The 21,185-nt window shown below is 49.9% G+C and overlaps 1 protein-coding gene across 1 annotated transcript; it reads right to left on the bottom strand.

Moving 5' to 3' along the window:
- Nucleotides 1-3,201: 3,201 nt before the first annotated feature.
- Nucleotides 3,202-21,089, bottom strand: LOC135810040 (uncharacterized). Its single transcript, XM_065323507.1, has 9 exons — nt 20,877-21,089; nt 20,234-20,397; nt 19,257-19,373; nt 19,037-19,069; nt 18,508-18,566; nt 16,652-16,835; nt 15,376-15,489; nt 6,853-7,013; nt 3,202-4,643 (listed from the first exon to the last, which is right to left on the bottom strand). The coding sequence occupies exons 3-9, from the start codon at nt 19,276-19,278 to the stop codon at nt 4,257-4,259; spliced, it is 960 nt and encodes a 319-aa protein (XP_065179579.1). The 5' UTR covers nt 19,279-19,373; nt 20,234-20,397; nt 20,877-21,089; the 3' UTR covers nt 3,202-4,256.
- Nucleotides 21,090-21,185: the final 96 nt, after the last annotated feature.

Raw genomic sequence — 21,185 nt, 5'->3', positions numbered from 1 at the left:
AGGACCTTCAGGGTACCTGGAAGGGTATAGAAGACGGGATCGCTCACGACGTTGAGAGAACATAGAAAACAACCTCCTCTTCGATTGAAAATTGGCCAAAAAGTATGTGAAATGTATGTGCGCAGATGCACTTCCACTGGCAAGCTAATCCCTCATTACGTCATCAGCGCTCGCTCGGCCGAAATTCAAAAGTCGTCTTCCTGCTCGACTCGATCGCTTCTGGAGACTCGTTCTTGTTCGAGGGGTCTTCTCTTTCACCAACCTTCGTCTTGGCATCGAAAACTCGGCGTCGAAAATGAAGCCGGAGTGCCCCTTTAATATTAATTAATAGTCATGCTGTCAAGACAAGAGTCTACATGATTACAACTCTTGATAATGTTGTGCAGACGTGAAGAGACCTGCTTTGTACTAATCTTGTAGTTTGGGCTTTCGGAGTTTCCACGCGGCCATGTCTTGCGAAGGTGACTGACTGGTGATGGTGAGTTGTTGTTGTTGTTGTTGTTGTTGTTGTTGTTGTTGTTGTTGTTGTTGTTGTTGTTGTTGTTGTTGTTGTTGTTGTTGTTGTTGTTGTTGTTGTTGTTGTTGTTGTTGTTGTTGTTGTTGTTGTTTTTATCAGGGAGCCGTACAAACCCTACAACTCCCTGTTTTTTAAATATTTTACATGGCAAAAACCAAACGGGCTCTTAACTTGCTCATGTATTATAATAATTATTATTATGACGGCCCGCGATATGCGATGGGGATAGTACAAAAATCACAATGTGGAAAATAGCAGCCAGCAAGACACATGACCATAACGAATCAGTGCAGCTGGTATAGACAGCCTACCGGTATTTGTTCGTGTTGTAAATGCGGCTTCTTACATTACATTATTTTGATCGTTGCCGGGGCCATGGCCAATAGGCCATCTTCCCGCCGCGGGCATAATCAGGCCATCAGGACCGTTTGACGTCATTTCGGGAGTTTCAGGACCGTTTGACGTCATGTCGGGAATGTTAGGACCGTTTGACGTCATCTCGGGAATAATTTTTCGACCTTTGACCTTCCCTAATAATATTATGTTCCCTCGCGCTGTAAGAAATCAAATCAAGCACGCTCTGTCTGTCATGATGGCTGAATCTTGACCTCATCATGACCTCCTGAGCGTGCTTGATTACATACTTCTTACATGACACGTGATCGTTGCCGGGGGCAATAGCCAATAGACGGTCTTCCTGCTGCGGGCATAATCAGGCCCTCAGGACCGTTTGACGTCATTTCCGGAATTTATTTATTTATTATTTATTTATTTATTTATTGCAGCATCTCATAGCACAGTGAGAACACCGGCCAATACAAAGAGAGAGGGTGTTAGCCAACCACGGCAAGGAAGGGAGAAGGGGAGGAGAAGAAAAAAGAAACCGGCATGGATAATTTCAGGACCGTTTGACGTCATTTCCGGAATAATTCGACCTTTCGACCTTTGACCTTCCCTAATATGTTGCTTCATGCTGTAAGAAATCAAATCAAGCATGCTCTGTCTGTCATAATGGATGAATCTTGCCCTTGCCTGTAGCCCTCGGGCCTACAGCCCTTGGGCAAGATTCAGCCATCATGACCTCCTGAGTGTGCTTGATTGCATACATGTACATCGCTGACTGAACTACTTCGAAGTACTACTGTAGTACATTCATATCTTGGCTTATCCGGGCGGTCCGGGACCAGGCACTGTCCATAACACTGAAATGCCTGCAAACGTTCGCATACGTTTCAATGGGGGGGGGGGGGAGGGCCAGAAATCTGGCATGATATCACTATTTCCACAAAAAATCGGCAAACTCCGAGTAGTAATATTTCCCGGTGACTAGTCTTAACCCAGAGTGCCCGGTGGACCGAGGCGCCGCCCGTGCTGTAACTTTGAAGTTCGGATAAGAGAGCTATGTGTGTACTATGATTACTTGATATGATTAGTTTGAGTAGAAGATGGAGGCCGCCTCGCATCCAGAGCCGATCACGCGGCCTGATTGCAACGCTAACGCCGAGACCACTGGTCGGTTGAGTTGCTCCCAGTACAACGGCACGTCGTCCCTACATCCCCTACGTCTTGTTATGTTGTTCTCCACCTGTTCCGCAATAGGGCTGTGTTCATACTTCAAGTAGAAAAAGAAAAGAAGAAAAATCACAATCTGGAGGGCAAGCTGTATTGACATGTGTTGCTAGTAAAGCCTAGTATAAGACTGATTGTACTTTGAAGTTCATGGCTGAGTCAGGTTTTTCTACCTAGACCCACACAGTCATGTATTCACACTTGCCTGTGGATACGTTTAGGCCACAATGGGAGCGCAAGCAGCTACTCCAATGCAAATGCTGCTGATGCGTACCAGCTAAACATAAGCAGCTGCATGAGCACTCGAACACACTGCAGAATACTGTAAAGCCGGAATATTTCGGTGGATTTTGCTTTCGGTAACTTCAGTACGGGTAATTTTTACCTAAAATAAACGCGAGAAATGAGCGAGTATGCATTTGTCCGACATGTAGTCCGTGGTGATTTGACATCTTGACCCCATGCCATGGGGCCAAGGTTGCAGAAAAGTTGCGAAATAGTTCGCGAAAATGAAGAAAGTTGCGGAAGTTAGTTGCGGAAGTTGCAACGGAAAGTTGCGAAACAAGTGGCGAGCATCTTTGGGAAAGGGCTAATGCTGACGTGGAGTCACACTGCATTTTTTTGCTTTTGCCGTTGCCGCTGGATGCATGCACTTCACAAAACCACTGTGTGGCGAACCAAATCCCTGTGATAGAGTATGGTATGGTACGCCATTTTTCGAAAGACCGTTTTTCATGCAAGTGCATACAGTGGCAGCGTCAACGCAGCCGACTTTTTTAAAAGTTTTCTTGCGTCTACGCTCAAATTTCCCGCGTTTTCGCCAGTTGCCATTGAAAAACTCATGATTCTGACACTGACACAGCATCTTTGCCGTAGTATAGTGTTTCAGTGGCAAGTCATGTTCTCTCCGGAGAGTAGACTATATACGGTACATGCGACTCACTACACAGAGCCAAGCGCAAATAACCTCACAATTGACAGTACATACAATGAAAGAACGCCGGTTCTTTCCTTTTTCTGTTGCTGCAGACCCCATGCCACCGGCATAGATCCGTACTGTGACTTACATATCACAACTAGAGGGCATGCAGCCACATCAAGAAAACAGGGAACACTGGGTACGGGGAATAGGACACATGTACATCTTTCTACAGCCGTGGGGTAAGAGGCGACAGCCGTGGACTGTCCAGTGGCAAATGGGAAAATTCTAATTCTGAAAGAGTTGCCCAGTTTCTCAAGATCTTGAACTGAGCACATGGTCTATTGCACTGCTGCTGTCTGGTAAAAAGGAGAACTTGTCTACTGTGTTAGGAAATTGAGAAATTGAAGAAATTGAGAAATTGAAGAAATTGAGAAATTGAAGAAATTGAGAAATTGAAGAAATTGAATAGTGTATTGCTCCCTACATGGGAGCTCGCGGTTTTCCTCCCATGTAGGGAGCAACACACTCTTCCCTTACTATCGCCGAAGTCGCACCACCCTCTTCTTCACTTTGAAGAAATTGAGAAATTGAAATAGCAGCAATAAAGGTAAATTCACACGTGAACAATTGTAATATTTCAGCTGTACAAAGATAGACCTACTTGTAGAAAAACTAAAATTTTATCGGTTCGGTTTACTTGGAATTTGAAAATAAGTCTTTGTACCATTCACAAAATTCTAGCGAGACAAACTTTGCAATCTATACACTGTAACTAGTGAATGCACATTTCTATTCTAGTGTTGCATCAGCTTCAAGATGCTGCATAGCAATTACGGTACCGAGCTCACCAAACTGTTCCGCTCACCTTAGACTAAAAAATGATACTAACACAGCCTACTCCATGACCAGCGGCACCATGATGATATTTGGTGGGCTCTTGTTGTTTGGACTGGAGAAAATAAAGAATACTACATTGGTGCTGCGAGCGGGGTAGGTAGTGAATAAAGACTACTACAGTCATGTGACTTGGGGAGATCAGGTTGCTGTTTAGTGTTGGCTGCTGCTATCAGCAGTGCCAGTGCACGCGGGAATAAACACGACTGAAATGAAAATAGGACGTATTGCTGGCCGGCAAGTTTCTGTGTGCTAATAGCTTACTTCAACGGATTAACCCCGGTCTCCATCTGTATGATACCCTCTGCATAAGACCTTGTGAGCCGAGCGGAGGACGGCGCACTATTTCCTGGTTCAATCAGCTGCCCTAGCAGCTGGGGTCCACATCGTGGCCATGATTCTCTCCGGGTTCAGGGACAAGTCGCTCTCGAGATCAGACTGCTCGCTGAAAGGTTCGGAGACCATTGGCGATGGCGTATCGATCGGAGATAGGCATCTGTCAGCTGTTCCCAACCTACCCCACTGTGCTGCAGCCGCATCGATTCCAATGCCGCACCGGCCGGCTTGAGTTTGATAGCCAATCGAGGGAACCATGCCTGTAGGCATGCCGTCCGCCTGGCTAAAGTCCATTGCGAACGGCAGAAGCATATTCTGATTTGTCATGTTGCTGTTGCTGTTACCGCAACTGCTTGCCTGCATGCTCACGTATGATGCCAAGCTCTGAATTGAGGACAGTGGGGTCTGCATGGTAGCGAGCAAACGAGAACAGTACAGCACAACAATACAGTCAACTTTGCGTGTAACGACACTCAGCGGGGCATCCGAAAAGTGTCCTTATTCAAGAAAGTGTCGCTATACCCGAAGTCTCATTGTATGTATACAGTTAAAGGGGAAGTCCGGTGAAAAATTTAAATTTCAGGGTCGGTAGAGTTTCGGGCGCTGAGTCGAATGGTGTTGGTCCCACGTGTCTCCGACAAAGCGTTATCAAGATATTTCCGTTTGAAAAACTGAGTTTCGGGGGCTGCGCCATGACGTCATGCGGCCGCGCCACACCCTCTGCAACGTCATAGCGTGCAGCTAGGTCAAAAGGAGTGCGTGAAAGCAATAGTGTCAGTGCTATTTCAAAATGATTTGGCGACTGATATTAGGTGGTGCAAGCGACCCCGAAGACCTGTAACTCCTTGTGAGAGTGAGGATGCAGCATGGCTGACCTTCATGAGTTCGGTCTGGGGCTGAGAACCTCGGTATTCAGCTGAAGAAATGGCCGCGCGGGCCCGTCAAGAGTGAGCGCTACTGAGTTTCCGACTGATGAAGAAGCAGCAGCTATTGCAGACGAGGCTGCTGTAATTATCAGATCGCTGGAGAGCAGGGTCGCCAAAATGGAGAAGAGTGATGCGAGTGCTCTAAATGTTGTTCCATACCGATTCGATTCGCTTAGACTCCAGTAGCCTGCCACATGGTGATGTTTTGGTGCGAACTTGGAATATTTCGGACTACTCAATTGGAGAACAGTGCAGGCTCTTTGAACCACGGGCACGACTCTTCGCTCGCAACGCTATGGAATCTGGAAGTTCTAGGTCCGGGAGCTGTTCCCTGTTTTGTCACTTGTCACGGTTGTGCACTCATCGCTGTAGCATAGAATAATGAGGCGGGAGCGGAAAACTAAAATTTTCTTTCTCAAAGCACAATCACCGGCAAGGAGAAACGCACGTAAGTCGTTCTCTGACTACATGACTGTACAATACGACTGATACGAGTGTAGTACATGACAAGTCCGTGTGTTGACTAGTTTTCTGAGTCTTGACTCTTGTGTCAGTTGTGACTCGAGTCTTGTTGTAGAGACTACCCCAGCACGGCAGTGCGGGAGTAGTTCCGTCTGTGATGAGTTTGTTGACTAAACCACAGCTAGATAACACACTGCATGCACGCAGCGCACAGCGCGGAGAGGCTGACGGAAAAAGTCCAACTCGGAAACGGCTAAAATACGGTATAACCTCGAGGTTTACCGAGCTGAAAATCACAGGGTACGTAGTGTTTGTAACACTGAATCGAATGGTCTAGGTCCGAAGAAGCTGCGACAAACAGTTCCCCAATCGAACGCGCTCCGAATATGGCCATTTATGTACACAACTAGATGGTGTGGCTACCGGGCTGCACGCTGTGACGTCATCACCTGGATCTGGGTGATGCGCGCTCAAATTCGCACATGTTCGATTGGGCGTATCTGACGAACCATAAGCCGCAGCCTCCTCGGACAAAGACCATTCGACTCAGCGACCCGAACTCTACGGACTGTGAAATTTAAATTTTTCACCGGACTTCCCCTTTAAATGGGACTTGGCTCTGGGCATGGAAAGTCTGTCGTTATTCGCGAATTGTCGTTATATCCGCAGCCGTTATTAGCGAAGTTGACTGTAATTCAATTTCATAGCCATCTTGCAGACACGACCTTCAATGGAGATGAAAGATTGAACAGCGGAATGATGGGAATGATGGGAATGATGGGAATGATGACATATTCTGCTATGTCTCACTGTAGTATTGACATGTTCTTACTATGAACACAGCCTTGCTGGGCACAGCCTTGCTGGGCACAGCCTTGCTGGGCACAGCCTTGCTGGGCACAGCCTTGCTGGGCACAGCCTTGCTGGGCACAGCCTTGCTGGGCACAGCCTTGCTGGGCACAGCCTTGCTGGGCACAGCCTTGCTGGGCACAGCCTTGCTGGGCACAGCCTTGCTGGGCACAGCCTTGCTGGCAAACATGTGGAGAACAACAAAAAGCAAGACACAGCAGGGGCTGTAGAGACGAAGTGCCGATATACTGGGAGTAACTCGACCGACCAGTGGTCTAAGCGTTGGCCATGTTAGCAGTTTGGCACACGCTTTGTAGTCTCCTCTGCACCGGTGGACGTATGATATTCCATGCATTGCAGCACAGTTCACTTCTTACCAGTGCTTGGGATAGGCCCAGCTCTGCCAGTTCAAACGGCGGTAGAACGTTCAGACTGTCTGGCTGCGACATTCTGCTTACAGTGCGTGGAGCGTGCACCGTGGGCAGGAAGTCCTGGATGGTCTTCTTCGTTGCCCGTACACTGCAGGTGTCTCTCTGATCTGAAAAAGGAACAGGAACAGTACGAATACTCTATGATTCCAATCGGTTACTAGCAAAGTTTTAAAGTTATCTCGGATTAGTTCCTATCTAAATCTCAATCGCAAGGCAAGGCAAGACAACACTGATGTCATCATGACCGGAAGGTTCAAGTGACTCAGGCGCCTCTCAGCGCCTCATAACCAGCTCGTCTTTGGCTCGCTGAGGCGAATGGACTTGGTCAGAGGGAGGGGTCGGGTCGATGGATTGGCAGATATTCATACCGGCATATATTGGAACTCGGGATGCATTCCTCATTGGGCCAGACTTGGAGCAGTAATTGCAATTAAGATCTTGTTTGATCGAGGCAGAAAGACTACCGATTCTGTACTGTCCATCACTGTAACATGATACTATATACAGTCAGAAAGTGCAATAACTAGGCACAAAACTGACAGAGTACTGAAACATTCGACGTCCTGACACCTAGCTTCAACACATCTCCGTAGCGCTAACCGACAGCCTTCCAACTTGGAAGGTTCAAGGTTATGGAAAAGACCAAAGAGGGGAAGGCAAGCGCAACGAAAACGAGCAAAAGCTACAGTCCCAACGGAACAAAGAATGTCGATTGTTACTGGACGATGACGAGACCAGTACGATATTTGACAAAGCGGTCTAACTACAATTCGAAGCAGCAAAGCAGCACACCACCCAACTTGGGTGGGTCATAAATATCAAAGATAAGTAAAGAAAGGGAAGCTTTGCGAAAACGAATTGTACAAGCCGAAAGCCAAACTCCTACAGTACTCCTCATGCATGACATTGTGATGGACTAGTTGACTACAAAACAAGTTGTTTCACACGACGTACGTTTCGCCGTATGGTTCGTGACGGCTCATCAGGTGTGCAATTTGAAACTCGGATGTTGAGCCATAAATAAATGTGGAAGAGAAAAAGACATATGGATACGAGTTAAGAGTAACTCTCCATCACTGTAAAATCGGTTGTGGCGACAAACGCGATTAGGCCGGCTGCAGGGACGCCGTAATGTCGCACTCGCCCCAGCACCATTCAAACAGTTCCCTTTGGCAGTTCACGGCACGAACTTCAACAAAGCCCCGTGAATGCGTACTAGGGGAAGGCTAGACAGCATGTCTCTAGACATCAATAGGCATCGTATGAAAAGCCAGTCAATAGCACTAAAGAGCGAAAGCCTTTGTCACGGTTCGGTTTCACTCGCGCACCGGGCCCGAGCTGCCAGCGCAAACAAATGCCGGGCGCGAGCTGGCAGCACGAACAAACACCGTACTCACACGAGACCGCTGGGCCAACGGATGGCCACAGCCATCAAAAACAGGAACAAACCCATCCACGGCTCTTTCTCTTGCTAGCTGTGCTGCTGCGTGCATCCAACTGTTTTGCAATTTCTTTCTTCCTTGTTGCAATTACTCGGCGAGATTTGAAATTTCTAAAGTTCCGCAGTCGCAGGAGATCCTGAGCCGTCACCATGAGCTCCGTGCCATCACTTTCCGATCTCCGCCAACTCAAAGTCGACGGAGTTGAAACTCGACTGAGAGAACTGGGGCTTTCTTGCTCAGGCAATTTTAGAGCCCAGGTGAGCCGTCTGCATGAGCATTTGTCGGCCCAGGCAAGAAACAAAGCTAAGTCTACGAGCCAGGTCGCAAAAAAGACCACGCGTCGGCGGGCTAGTCCTGCAGTCCCGGCCACTCAAAGCCCCGCGGCCGCGACCCAGCCTGACTCGTCGCCCGCGTTCACGTCGCAGCAATCTGCCGAGATCTCTCGGGTCGTGCAAGATGCAGTGGCGTCCTGCATGACGTCATTGACAACTTCGATGGGTCTACCGGTGGTACCTCCACATGCACAGCCAACTGTAGCAGCAGCAACAGCAGCACAGCGGGCTGGTCCAGTCTCTGGTGATGTTGTGGTGCCTGACTCTGAGCCTGAATATGTCCAGCCTTCACTGGCTTCAGCACTAAGACCAGACCAGGAGAGTCTCTTCCTGGACGGCGATTTGCTCGCCCCAGAGCGTCCACCATCCATCCCATTACCTGCCCTCAGCGACCATCTCACGGACAAGATTATCAAACGTGAGTACGTTGATTTTGGTAGGGTACTGGGAGAGCTGGCTTTTGATACGAGCATGGGTCCGGACAGTGGGTTCACCCTGCAGGGGACGGGGGACCACATCACCCTTGTGCCATCTGCCATGTCGTCGTCATCCCGTCTAAAGAAAGTTGTAGACTTGACATCGTGGTTGGAGGCGTTCTCAGCCTTCGCCCAAGTAGCCCTCCACCACGACCCCGGCAGAGGTCCGGAATTATTCAAGTACCAAAGCACAATCGTGAAAGCGGCCGCACGCTATACATTCGGTGCGTGGTCTGGCTTCGACATGTCGTTCCGTGCAAGAGCTGCACGCAGCAAATCTAGCCTTGCCACGTCAGATCCGGAACTCTGGTCGGAGTGGTTTACAAACTCCATCCTGCCTCCCTGCCGTCACTGCAACCGGCAAGGTCATTTAACAGTTCGCTGCCCCCGCGCCCGTAGCCTAGCTTCACTGTCTGACGGGCCAGCAGCCAAACGCCCCTTTCCGGCACAGCGGTCAGGGGCTACCGCTCACCCAAACGCCCCAGCTGTCTGCCGCGACTACAACCAAGGCCGCTGCCAACGCGCAGCCTGTCGCTACGGCCACCAGTGCAGCACATGCTTTGGCAGCCACCCCGCCAAGTCATGCCCAGGAAAGCCAGCCGCCGCCAGCCGCGACCAATAGCTCGCAGTTGCCCAGCTTGGAGACTCGGTCACTCCAGTCACTCACCGGTAACTCTACACTCACCCAGGCCAATAGCACTCACACACTCTGCCCAGCTGCTCACATCTCTCCTACACGCACCCTCGCTCACGAGCCAATCCATTTGCACACGCCTGTAACCCCCATTAACGTTTCTTACCTGCAGGACGCTTTGTGTCAGCATCCTGATCCGGCTTTTGCCTCATTCGTAATACATTCTTTGTCTTACGGGTTCGATATTGGGTTTGCTGGTCCCCGTACCTTCCTAGTCTCTCGTAATCTCAAATCAGCGATTGAGCACCCTGACATTGTCGATGCTGCCATCGGTCGTGAAATTGCCGCAGGTCGCATGGCCGGTCCCTACCAAGAGCCCCCCTTCACACTTACACAGGTCTCCGGTTTGGGTGTGGTTCCCAAGAAGTCACGGTCGGTGCAAAAATGGCGCTTGATTATGCATCTGTCAGCACCACAGGGCCACTCAGTGAACGATGGTATCCCTGTCGACAAATTCTCTGTACAGTACTGTTCGGTCGACGACGGCGTAAATCTCGCACGGTCCCTAGGCCGTGGCTGCCATCTGTGGAAGGTCGACCTCCAAGACGCATTTCGCATTTGTCCAGTACGGAAAGAGGACTGGGAACTATTATGCCTGTTCTGGCGCGGGCAATATTACGTGGACAAATGCCTACCCTTCGGCCTTCGCTCATCACCGTCGCTGTTTAACAAAGTCGCAGACGCCCTCCAGTGGGTCATGTCGCACAACTTCGACGTAGCCCCAGTCATCCACTACTTAGACGACTACCTTGGTGGAGCGACGGACTCTATCGGCGCACAGCACCAGCTTGACCGTGCCCTGGTAGCCTGCCACGACTTAGGCTTCCCGGTCAATCCAAAAAAGGTGGAAGGCCCTAGTACAACCCTGACATTCCTCGGTGTCATGCTGGACACAGAGCGCTTCGAAATCCGCCTCCCATCCGACAAGTTAGAAGACCTTCTCATTGCCCTCAAGGCTTGGCAACATACCCGCCCTACCGCCCGCAAGTCTGAATTGTTGTCCCTGATAGGTCACCTCAGCTTTGCCTGCAAGGCGGTCCCTGCGGGCCGCATGTTTCTGCGCCGCCTCATTGATCTCAGCACGACGGTCCCGCATCCAAACGATTACATCAGAATCACAGAAGACGCCAAAGCAGACATCCAGTGGTGGCTTGACTTCCTCCCTGCCTGGAATGGCGTCGCCTTCTTCCTAGAACCCACGTGGTCAGCCGCCGCCGATATGGACCTCTACACGGACGCATCTAGAGCCATCGGCTATGGTGCTTTCTTCGCCGGCCGGTGGCTCCAACACCGGTGGCAGAGGCACCAATCCCAGAGATCCATCGCGTGGATGGAGCTCTTTGCCATCGTGGCCGCAGCATCCACATGGGCACCGCAGCTGCATCTGAAGCGCATCCGCTTCCACTGCGACAACCGTAGCGTATGCGACATCTGGCTCCGCTCACGCACAAAGTGCCCCGACTTAATGGCGCTGGTACGCACTTTGTTTGCCATTGCTGCCCGACACAACTTTCACGTCATAGTCTCCCACATCCCCGGCACTGACAATGCGATTGCTGACTCTCTGTCTCGGTTTCAGATGGCCCGATTTCGCCGACTGGCACCCACAGCAGAAGACACGCCATCTCCGGTGCCCGAGAGCACCTACTCCCTCTGATGTTGGAGGGTCAGGCCTACCAGTGGCTAGGCCTGTCAGCGTCCACACGTGCCACATACGCGACAGCCTGGAAACGACTGCACCAATTCTGCCAACTAGTCGGCACCAAGGTGATTACAGACACCATCATGCTGGCGTTTGTAGCCTACCTGGCGCGTCAACATGCCGCGTCAACCGTCCGCCTGTATGTGTCGGCGATCCGGGCAATTGCCAAAGAAAACGGCAAAGATCTCTCGTCGCGAAGAGTGGACCTCGCAGTTCAAGGAGTGGCACGTGCACAGGCCAACCGAACTAAAAACGCCAGTAAGCCAATCCTCCTGCCCCACATGGCAGCTATGCGCAGGGCCCTGATACGGTCTAACCTCAACGCGACCGACCGAGCCATGGTATGGGCAGCTATTTGCCTGGGCTTCTTTGCGTGTCTCCGGGCAAGTGAGTACACTTCCACAACCGCCACGACCATGTCAGACGGTGGCCTCCGAACAGAAGACCTCTCCATCACGCCGCAGGCAATACAGGTCACAATCAAGAAGTCCAAGACCGACCAACTCGGCAAGGGTCACTCCGTCCGGCTCACAACCACCAACTCAACGGTTTGCCCGGTCAAAGCCATGCATACCTATCTATCAAGACGCCCCAACCTGCCCAATAGACCACTGTTCGTTGACAGCTGTGGCAAGTTCCTAACTGCACCAAGACTCACCCGTCTAATCCGTCAGCTACTGAGCAGCGCAGGGTACCCACCTATCCAGTATTCACTGCACGGCCTCAGAGCCGGAGCCGCAACCACAGGAGCAATGAGCGGCTTCACCGAATCCGAGATCATGAAACTCGGCAGATGGCGAAGTGCCTGCTACAAGAACTATGTACGCTGTGGAAAGTAACTGTTCGCCGTCCGCAGGCGCGCAAGCGCGCACAGCCACACCCACATACACGCACCCGCAGACACATACACACGCACGCACACACACCCACGCATGCACACACACATGCATGCACGCGTACACGCACCCACAGTCTGACACCGCACAAGCATGCATGCAGGTACACACGCTGCGCACACGCTGGTACGCCCATTCGCGGACGTATGCACTCACGTTCTAGCACTGACTGTGCACGCACGCCTCTGATACTTATGATAAGTTATCTGCACCACTCTGTTGCTGTGCTATAGCTCCCACCTAGCGGTGTGGGACACCCCATGCTATGGCGGTGTGGGACACCCCAGACCATGGCGGTGTGGGACACCCCATGCCATGGCGGTGTGGGACACCCCATGCCATGGCGGTGTGGGACACCCCATGCCATGGCGGTGTGGGACACCCCATGTGTGCACGCACGCTCCGACTACATGCGATTCAAACCCTTCTCGGTGTCACTAAGGGAAAACAAACATGCGAAGGGCACGCATTTGAACTACGTACATGTAGCTGAAGCGCTTGAATACCACACTAAGGTCATTCGGCTGACCAACGCGGAATTTGGGGGCATTCGGCGGCTTGGTCTGATTCCTAGCTTGTTGGTAACCGGCTTGAGGTTTCCAAGGTTGCTATGACAACGTGCAGTCATGCGCAGGGCCACCCAACATGCGTTGGGGGCCCAGGAAAGACAGAAACGCGTTGCTAGGCAACAGCAAAAGCGCTCAGCGAGTATCACGCTACTCATGCAGCACGCACGCTGGCTTAGGGTATCACGCTACCCTTGCGCTGCGGGGTACCACATTGCCCCTCGCTGGAATCAGACCCGCGCCCCGGATACCTTGCGCTGGCCTCCTGACGGCCAAACTCAACCAACTTGCGCGCTGTGACTGGGGTTGTGCATGCCTTAGCAACATAATGTGGCCCAGGTCGGCAGACTTTCAATTAGCCAAGCGAGCTACTCAGGCCAGGGCGCATGATCACTATTCGCAGCACTTATCGTCCATGCAGCAGTCGGGTTAAAATCGGTTGTGGCGACAAACGCGATTAGGCCGGCTGCAGGGACGCCGTAATGTCGCACTCGCCCCAGCACCATTCAAACAGTTCCCTTTGGCAGTTCACGGCACGAACTTCAACAAAGCCCCGTGAATGCGTACTAGGGGAAGGCTAGACAGCATGTCTCTAGACATCAATAGGCATCGTATGAAAAGCCAGTCAATAGCACTAAAGAGCGAAAGCCTTTGTCACGGTTCGGTTTCACTCGCGCACCGGGCCCGAGCTGCCAGCGCAAACAAATGCCGGGCGCGAGCTGGCAGCACGAACAAACACCGTACTCACACGAGACCGCTGGGCCAACGGATGGCCACAGCCATCAAAAACAGGAACAAACCCATCCACGGCTCTTTCTCTTGCTAGCTGTGCTGCTGCGTGCATCCAACTGTTTTGCAATTTCTCCCTCCCACCCACGCCTCTTGATCTGTCCTAGCTCACTATTCTGGACAAATATTAATTCAATTGCAATGAAGCGCCGGGGGCCGGCGGGGGCATTCGGCGGCTTGGTCTGATTCCTAGCTTGTTGGTAACCGGCTTGAGGTTTCCAAGGTTGCTATGACAACGTGCAGTCATGCGCAGGGCCACCCAACATGCGTTGGGGGCCCAGGAAAGACAGAAACGCGTTGCTAGGCAACAGCAAAAGCGCTCAGCGAGTATCACGCTACTCATGCAGCACGCACGCTGGCTTAGGGTATCACGCTACCCTTGCGCTGCGGGGTACCACATTGCCCCTCGCTGGAATCAGACCCGCGCCCCGGATACCTTGCGCTGGCCTCCTGACGGCCAAACTCAACCAACTTGCGCGCTGTGACTGGGGTTGTGCATGCCTTAGCAACATAATGTGGCCCAGGTCGGCAGACTTTCAATTAGCCAAGCGAGCTACTCAGGCCAGAGCGCATGATCACTATTCGCAGCACTTATCGTCCATGCAGCAGTCGGGTTAACATGATACTATATACAGTCAGAAAGTGCAATAACTAGGCACAAAACTGACAGAGTACTGAAACATTCGACGTCCTGACACCTAGCTTCAACACATCTCCGTAGCGCTAACCGACAGCCTTCCAACTTGGAAGGTTCAAGGTTATGGAAAAGACCAAAGAGGGGAAGGCAAGCGCAACGAAAACGAGCAAAAGCTACAGTCCCAACGGAACAAAGAATGTCGATTGTTACTGGACGATGACGAGACCAGTACGATATTTGACAAAGCGGTCTAACTACAATTCGAAGCAGCAAAGCAGCACACCACCCAACTTGGGTGGGTCATAAATATCAAAGATAAGTAAAGAAAGGGAAGCTTTGCGAAAACGAATTGTACAAGCCGAAAGCCAAACTCCTACAGTACTCCTCATGCATGACATTGTGATGGACTAGTTGACTACAAAACAAGTTGTTTCACACGACGTACGTTTCGCCGTATGGTTCGTGACGGCTCATCAGGTGTGCAATTTGAAACTCGGATGTTGAGCCATAAATAAATGTGGAAGAGAAAAAGACATATGGATACGAGTTAAGAGTAACTCTCCATCACTGTAACATGATACTATATACAGTCAGAAAGTGCAATAACTAGGCACAAAACTGACAGAGTACTGAAACATTCGACGTCCTGACACCTAGCTTCCCCCCAAGTTGGAAGGCTGTCGGTTAGCGCTACGGAGATGTGTTGAAGCTAGGTGTCAGGACGTCGAATGTTTCAGTACTCTGTCAGTTTTGTGCCTAGTTATTGCACTTTCTGACTGTATATAGTATCATGTTACAGTGATGGAGAGTTACACTTAACTCGTATCCATATGTCTTTTTCTCTTCCACATTTATTTATGGCTCAACATCCGAGTTTCAGATTCTGTACTGGTTCTGAATTTGAATATCAGTCATGATTTGCTTTTCTGACTTACTTGTGAATGACTTTGTGTAGTCGTTCACTGTTGATGGAGGCTGGCTTGTCATTGGAGAAGTCATCGGCGAGACAGACGTGATTGGCAGTGAGGCCGTTCGGTTGGAGCTCTTACCTGGCAGGGATAAATTGAAAAGTGCACAGCATGTTAGATGTAGATGTAAATTGCAGGTACGGGAGGAAAACCTCCCAACAACACCAAAGTACACTGCTTTGATAGGGTCACGGCCTGCTTTTCAGTCTTCACCGTCTTGCAGCTGCAGGTAGCCGGAGCCTTACTGGTGCATTCAGGGGTGTCGGAAGGCCTAACTGGTCCACAGGCACAGACCATGTCATATGCCCGTGCAATGCGCCAGAATTAGTAAGCATTTGCAATTCCTGCTCTATACCAACTGCCACAGTAGATCCTCAAATTAGCAAAAATCACTGGAGGCCAGCAATACTAGTATACATGAACTATGCATGTGATCATACTTCACTATTACAGGCGCATTACACCGCCGTTGGAGGTCCTCCGTGAACATTTTGAAATTGGGGTGCAATATCTTGCATTCTGGGCACTTTTGGCATTGTTTAAAAAAAGTGGTCCGGCCGAAGCCGGACCGGCTGCTGTGCGCCTGTAATATTATAGTCTGCCACTTGTTCCGAGTGTATCCCCAGTTTCCCCAGAAAGAGTCTGTCAGAGTGCCTATGAGTCTGTTAATGCGTACCAGCCAATGAGTGAGAATTCTCCCCGCATGGAGAGCCGAAGCAACGTATTGTGATGAGCCCAAGGCCATACCTAGCCAAGTCACAGGTGTTACAACTTATGAGTCACACCCACCGGCCCACAAGACCACATGAATTTCGCCCTTTCCACAGTTGTCTTTGCAATACGGCCACCGTGGTTGGTTTATGCTCGTTCTCTCTGAATTACTGCAGGAATACATGTTTCAGTGGTGTGTATCTCACACGTGAGATGTCCTCATGTATAGACGAGAGAGTATGTGCACAATCATGGATCCTTGTTTTCACCATGGCTGTACCCCTTTTTTGCAATGGTTAGCTCCGCCAGTTAATGCATTTTGCCGCCTCAGCATCAACTACATGTGTGTGTTGTTGCAAGGTCTAGCTTTCCAGGCATTGCAGCCGTTCACCCGTCACACACTCCCTCTGGCAACGTTGGCTGAGTAGGCGACGTGACAACACCATGTACGTGTCAACTGCACTATAGGACCATGTGGTGTAACACCCTATAGAAAGTGACTCGGGAATGATTATTGTTGTTGGAAACTCACCATGAAATGCGCTGGCAATTGGATACTGGAATAGGAACGCTCTCTCTTCACTCAAAGGCACAGAGGATATGGATCGCCGAGTGGTATTGGAACCAGCATCGATGAACACTTTCAGGTCTTTACTCGGTCCCATTCTGATCACATCGCTGGGAGGTTGAGGCATCGTAAACTGTATCACACAATTCTGGAATAGATCAAACGAAACAATATTTTGTTTATATACACGAGGCTTGTTTGTTTGTTTGTATTTATTTGAATTCGCAGCTTCAAACGGGCAAGAACCCAATAACATGAAAGCGAGTGTGATGATGGCTACGGCCATAGGGAGAATAAGGACAATAGACAGCTAAACGAGGCGGTATAGATTGGAAGAAGATCAGAAACAACCAGGCACACCAACAACAATGAACCGTAGCACTATTCGGACACTTTCACCAGTACATGTAAATTCCTGAACGTTTTCAGAGCCTTCTCATCAGAGGAAACGTGATACGATTTGTACACTGCATGAGGATATACACAATCTGTAATCTGTTTCTCCCTGGTGTGTTTATCTATAGTTTTCCTTCAGCAGTGTTTCTGCTAAGTATTTTCCCTAGTCCCTTTTCACTTCCCTTTCGTCTCATCCACCCTTCCAGAAAACTCCCCCCCCCCCCCCTCCCACCGATAAGTATCCATTTACTTTGGAGAATCCTTCAAATAAAGTCTAATTTTTTATTATTTTTTTAACTCCAGACAGCTAGCTGCTTCGACCTTCTTAGGTGCCGTCTGAGGAGCTCATACTCTCATAGTGACTGGCCAAATGGGGGCGCGATGAAGTCCAGTGAACCGCAAAGCATCAGGATAGACATGACTAGACTCGGGAGGAGAGCCAAGGATTCATTTATAAGAAGAAAAGAGGACCAAAAGCGTAACTTGTAGCTCTTTTCTTCTTATCAATAGACATGACTGTATTTCCTTCCATTCTTAGGGCCGTTTCACACGAGGTATACATGGCTTTTCACGAATGGGCGTTCTAGGCACAGTACACAGCGCGTGATTTCACACGAGTGTCGCAACATGCTTTTCAAGCAGCAGTTGCCATGGCAGCTTTGACCTGCCTCGCACAGAAGTCGTAAAATACGGAATCCGCACGCGAACGCGGGAGTTTTGAACACAAAATAATAATAATTATTATTAGTTTGGCAAGGAGTTGTTCTCTCCCTGATTCTCGTTTTCTTTGATCGCCACAAGGAGAGAAAGATGAACGGACGAGAGAGGTTGCAAAGGATGGCGAGGCGTAGAAGGACTGCATTGCCCTCGCTTGTTCAAAGTGTAATTTCAAGTTTTTCTCTGGATTCAACCATCCCGAGCGGAACGCAGCATTGAGTTTCTCAGCGATCTCCCTTTCCCTCACAATACGCTTCACCATCTGGCCACTTTTTGACTTTTGATAGTCGGCCCACAACTCAATAAGTCTAGCCTCCAGGTCATCAGAGAATATTTGGTGAGGCATTGTCCGAAACGGAAGGCACAACCAGCAACCAGCAATGAAAGCAAACAGAAGCAAAAAAGCAAACACGACGACAGATCACAATGCAAGGAAAACGAAGTTTGTCAGTAGAACGCTGGGTATATCCTGCTTTCTACACCCCTCCTGGTCTTGCTGAAAACGTACACGATGCGTTTCACATTTCGCGCCAAAAGTGCTCCATCTCCTAGGGAACATAACCGGAAACGTGACATGTACGCGATTTTGTACCTCGTGTGAAACGGCCCTTAGATCACATATGGGCCACAATTACCGTAGGCAGGTAGGGAGAGCCACGACTAACATGCCATGCATTGCAATGGTTTAATTTAGCACGTTCTCTTACATGTGTACAGTGAACAACACATTCCTCCGGCGGGATTGTCACTTGCCAGACGCTCTTATCTTAAATGTACACGCAACAGAGAAAAATACATATCAGTGCATTGTCCAGAAGACTGCCGGGAGCAAATGCAATGACAAACAAGCAGTGACACATGTTTCAACACTGCAAACACCTATTGGACAACTATCACTGGTCCCGTTTCTCGTTACAGTGTGCACTGTGGTGCTTTTGGCCTGGTTGAAGTTGAATTCGGTGTACAAGGCAAATAGATGGATAACTAGGGGGTGGGGTGGAGAGGGCCTCCAGATTCACATACAGTGAGACCTGTCTAAGACGACCGCTCAAGGGACCTTCAAAATGTAGTCTCTGTTACCAGGTGGTCTCCTTGTCCAGGGTCATTTGACTGAAAATAGCACCCCTTGGTCCTGGTTTCAGTGGTCTTCTAGGACAGGTGGTCGCCTTATCCGAGTGGTTGCCTTGACAGGTTTTACTGTATAAACAAAGGATGGCACTGGGATCTGTCTCTCACCTGCTCTCTGCTGGAATACTCGAAAGTGTGTGCCTGAACAGAACACAGAACACAAGAGAATCACTCAACGCCGGCAATGGTGAACGCTTGGAAGATCCAGGAAAGCAATGCCAGTACTTGGCAAATTCATGGTTGTTCCTTCTTGTTATTCATATCACCCACACCCATACATGGTTCATGATGTAGTTTTCAAAACAGACCCAAGCTACATGCTACTCACTCGGGAGGAAGTCTTTCCCCATAGCCAGAACTTTCACGGACGCACCGGCAGCCGAGCGATCGGCTAATTGGAGCACCTGCGTGACCACAGGTTTGGACACAGCTTGCGTTGAGCTTACTGTAACACACACACACACGCGCGCGCGCGCGCGCGCACAAGCACACACACACACACAATGTACAATGTAGACACAAACAGACGAGGGAGATCATAACCAATACTGCGCTATAACATCAGTGTGAGGTCAAGGCTTAGACAGTGAGATGTCTGAGCCAGCTCGGAGTGAAGTGACACACACAGATCAACGTGAGAAGATCACTGGTGAGATAACAATTAACATCCATCCTGAAATGGCATGCTTTCTAGAGGCAGCTACTGCTCAGCCTTGGACGGTTCCTTGCCATTATCTAAACAATCATGTCACAATGATACCTCTTCAACTTGACCACGTGTGACTAAAATCCACGCAGTCTGCATTCTTTTTGTTGAAAGAAAAAATAAGAAGCCGCTTTCAGATGTTTTGATCCAGTTAAAATTCGAGCTCTCCACCACTATATGGTCCACCCAGGTCCAATAGTAGTGGGGAAATCGAGGCAAAAGCCTGAACGGTGAGAACATGTGGTAGAGTAAGCTGAACAATAATTATGACAATGTTCAACTGCATCCTGGCTGTGTGAAAGCCGAGACCAGTTGCTCTGCTGAGCTGAAGGGTCTTGCCACCACACTGATGATCTCCTCTTCACTGCGAGCACCGTGATGAGCACTTTTAAAAATATGCTCAATAGAAACCACTGTTCTGGATACAGTCAGTATTCTCTTTTCACTCACATCCTGTGCAAAAGCAGTGACCGTGTGCTCCACACGGTTTGTGGCGATGTTTTGATTGTACTATCACATAGCCATGGCAGATGTAAGGAGTTCATGCAAGCCTGTAAGGTTACCAACACTCTAAACAGTAGATCTACGACTACACTTACTGCATTTGATGGCTCCTGACTGGAGTGTTACCGGGGTGGATTGGTGCGGAATGTGCGCGGTGACGGTCAGGTTAAAATAGTTTGTTTGACTGGCGGCCAGCCCCAGTCGTCCACTGTCACCTCCAGCCTCGCGTTGGAGGCGCACCACGCCGATGTGCTTGAGGCTAAAAACGGGAGAGAAAAGAAGACAGGAAGGAAGCAGATGAGAGGCGGCCATGACTTTATTATTAATATGAACAATGCTAGTAACAGTATAGCAGCTTCACTTCAGACAGTCGCTGCACTTATCTTTACTCTTGCATCTGCAGTGCAAAGCCTGCGGCAATATTCGTTAGTGACAGTGTTGAAAGCCAGCGACATATCGACCATTCTACTGTTGACTGAAGTGAAGACCAGGGAGCTATACCCAACGGTTTGGGTACGATTCCCTGCTGAAGACTACGTAAATGCCGACTTCACAAACTGACGAAATAATTATCAGGCACAAACGTTTCCAAAATCACCAAAATGCAAAAATGGCAGACTCAAATCAGCAGAAAGCAGCTAGCAGCAGTAGCGTCACACCAGGGAGTCGTATACCGCCGGTAATCATGGTAATACGACTCCCTAACAATGCGGCTCCCTGCGTCACACTGTGACTTACTCGCATGTGTTCTCTTGCTCCGGCCTCAAGACGAACCGCAGTGCCTGGGAGCCGTCGCTCAGCGGAACGCCGTGGCAGCTGGTGGGCGCGTCACGTCCGGCGGTCTTGCAGAAGAACAGCGGATGGGACTGGCCGTCGGAGGTGGTGGCACTCACATCCAAGTGCACTGCTTCACGCTCACCATATCCGGTCAGCTGAGAGAGAGAGAGAGAGAGAGAGAAGGAGAACATTCATGTAGATCGACATGTAGATGAGTCTGCACAGCATGGTACTCGTACTGGGTCAGGAAAATATCAACGCCATTCCCAA

The sequence above is a fragment of the Sycon ciliatum genome, chromosome 2 (assembly GCF_964019385.1).
Source record: "Sycon ciliatum chromosome 2, ocSycCili1.1, whole genome shotgun sequence".
In the NCBI taxonomy this organism is placed as follows: domain Eukaryota; kingdom Metazoa; phylum Porifera; class Calcarea; order Leucosolenida; family Sycettidae; genus Sycon; species Sycon ciliatum.
Note: the sequence above shows the minus strand (reverse complement) of the source record. Positions and strands in the feature narration are given on the sequence as shown.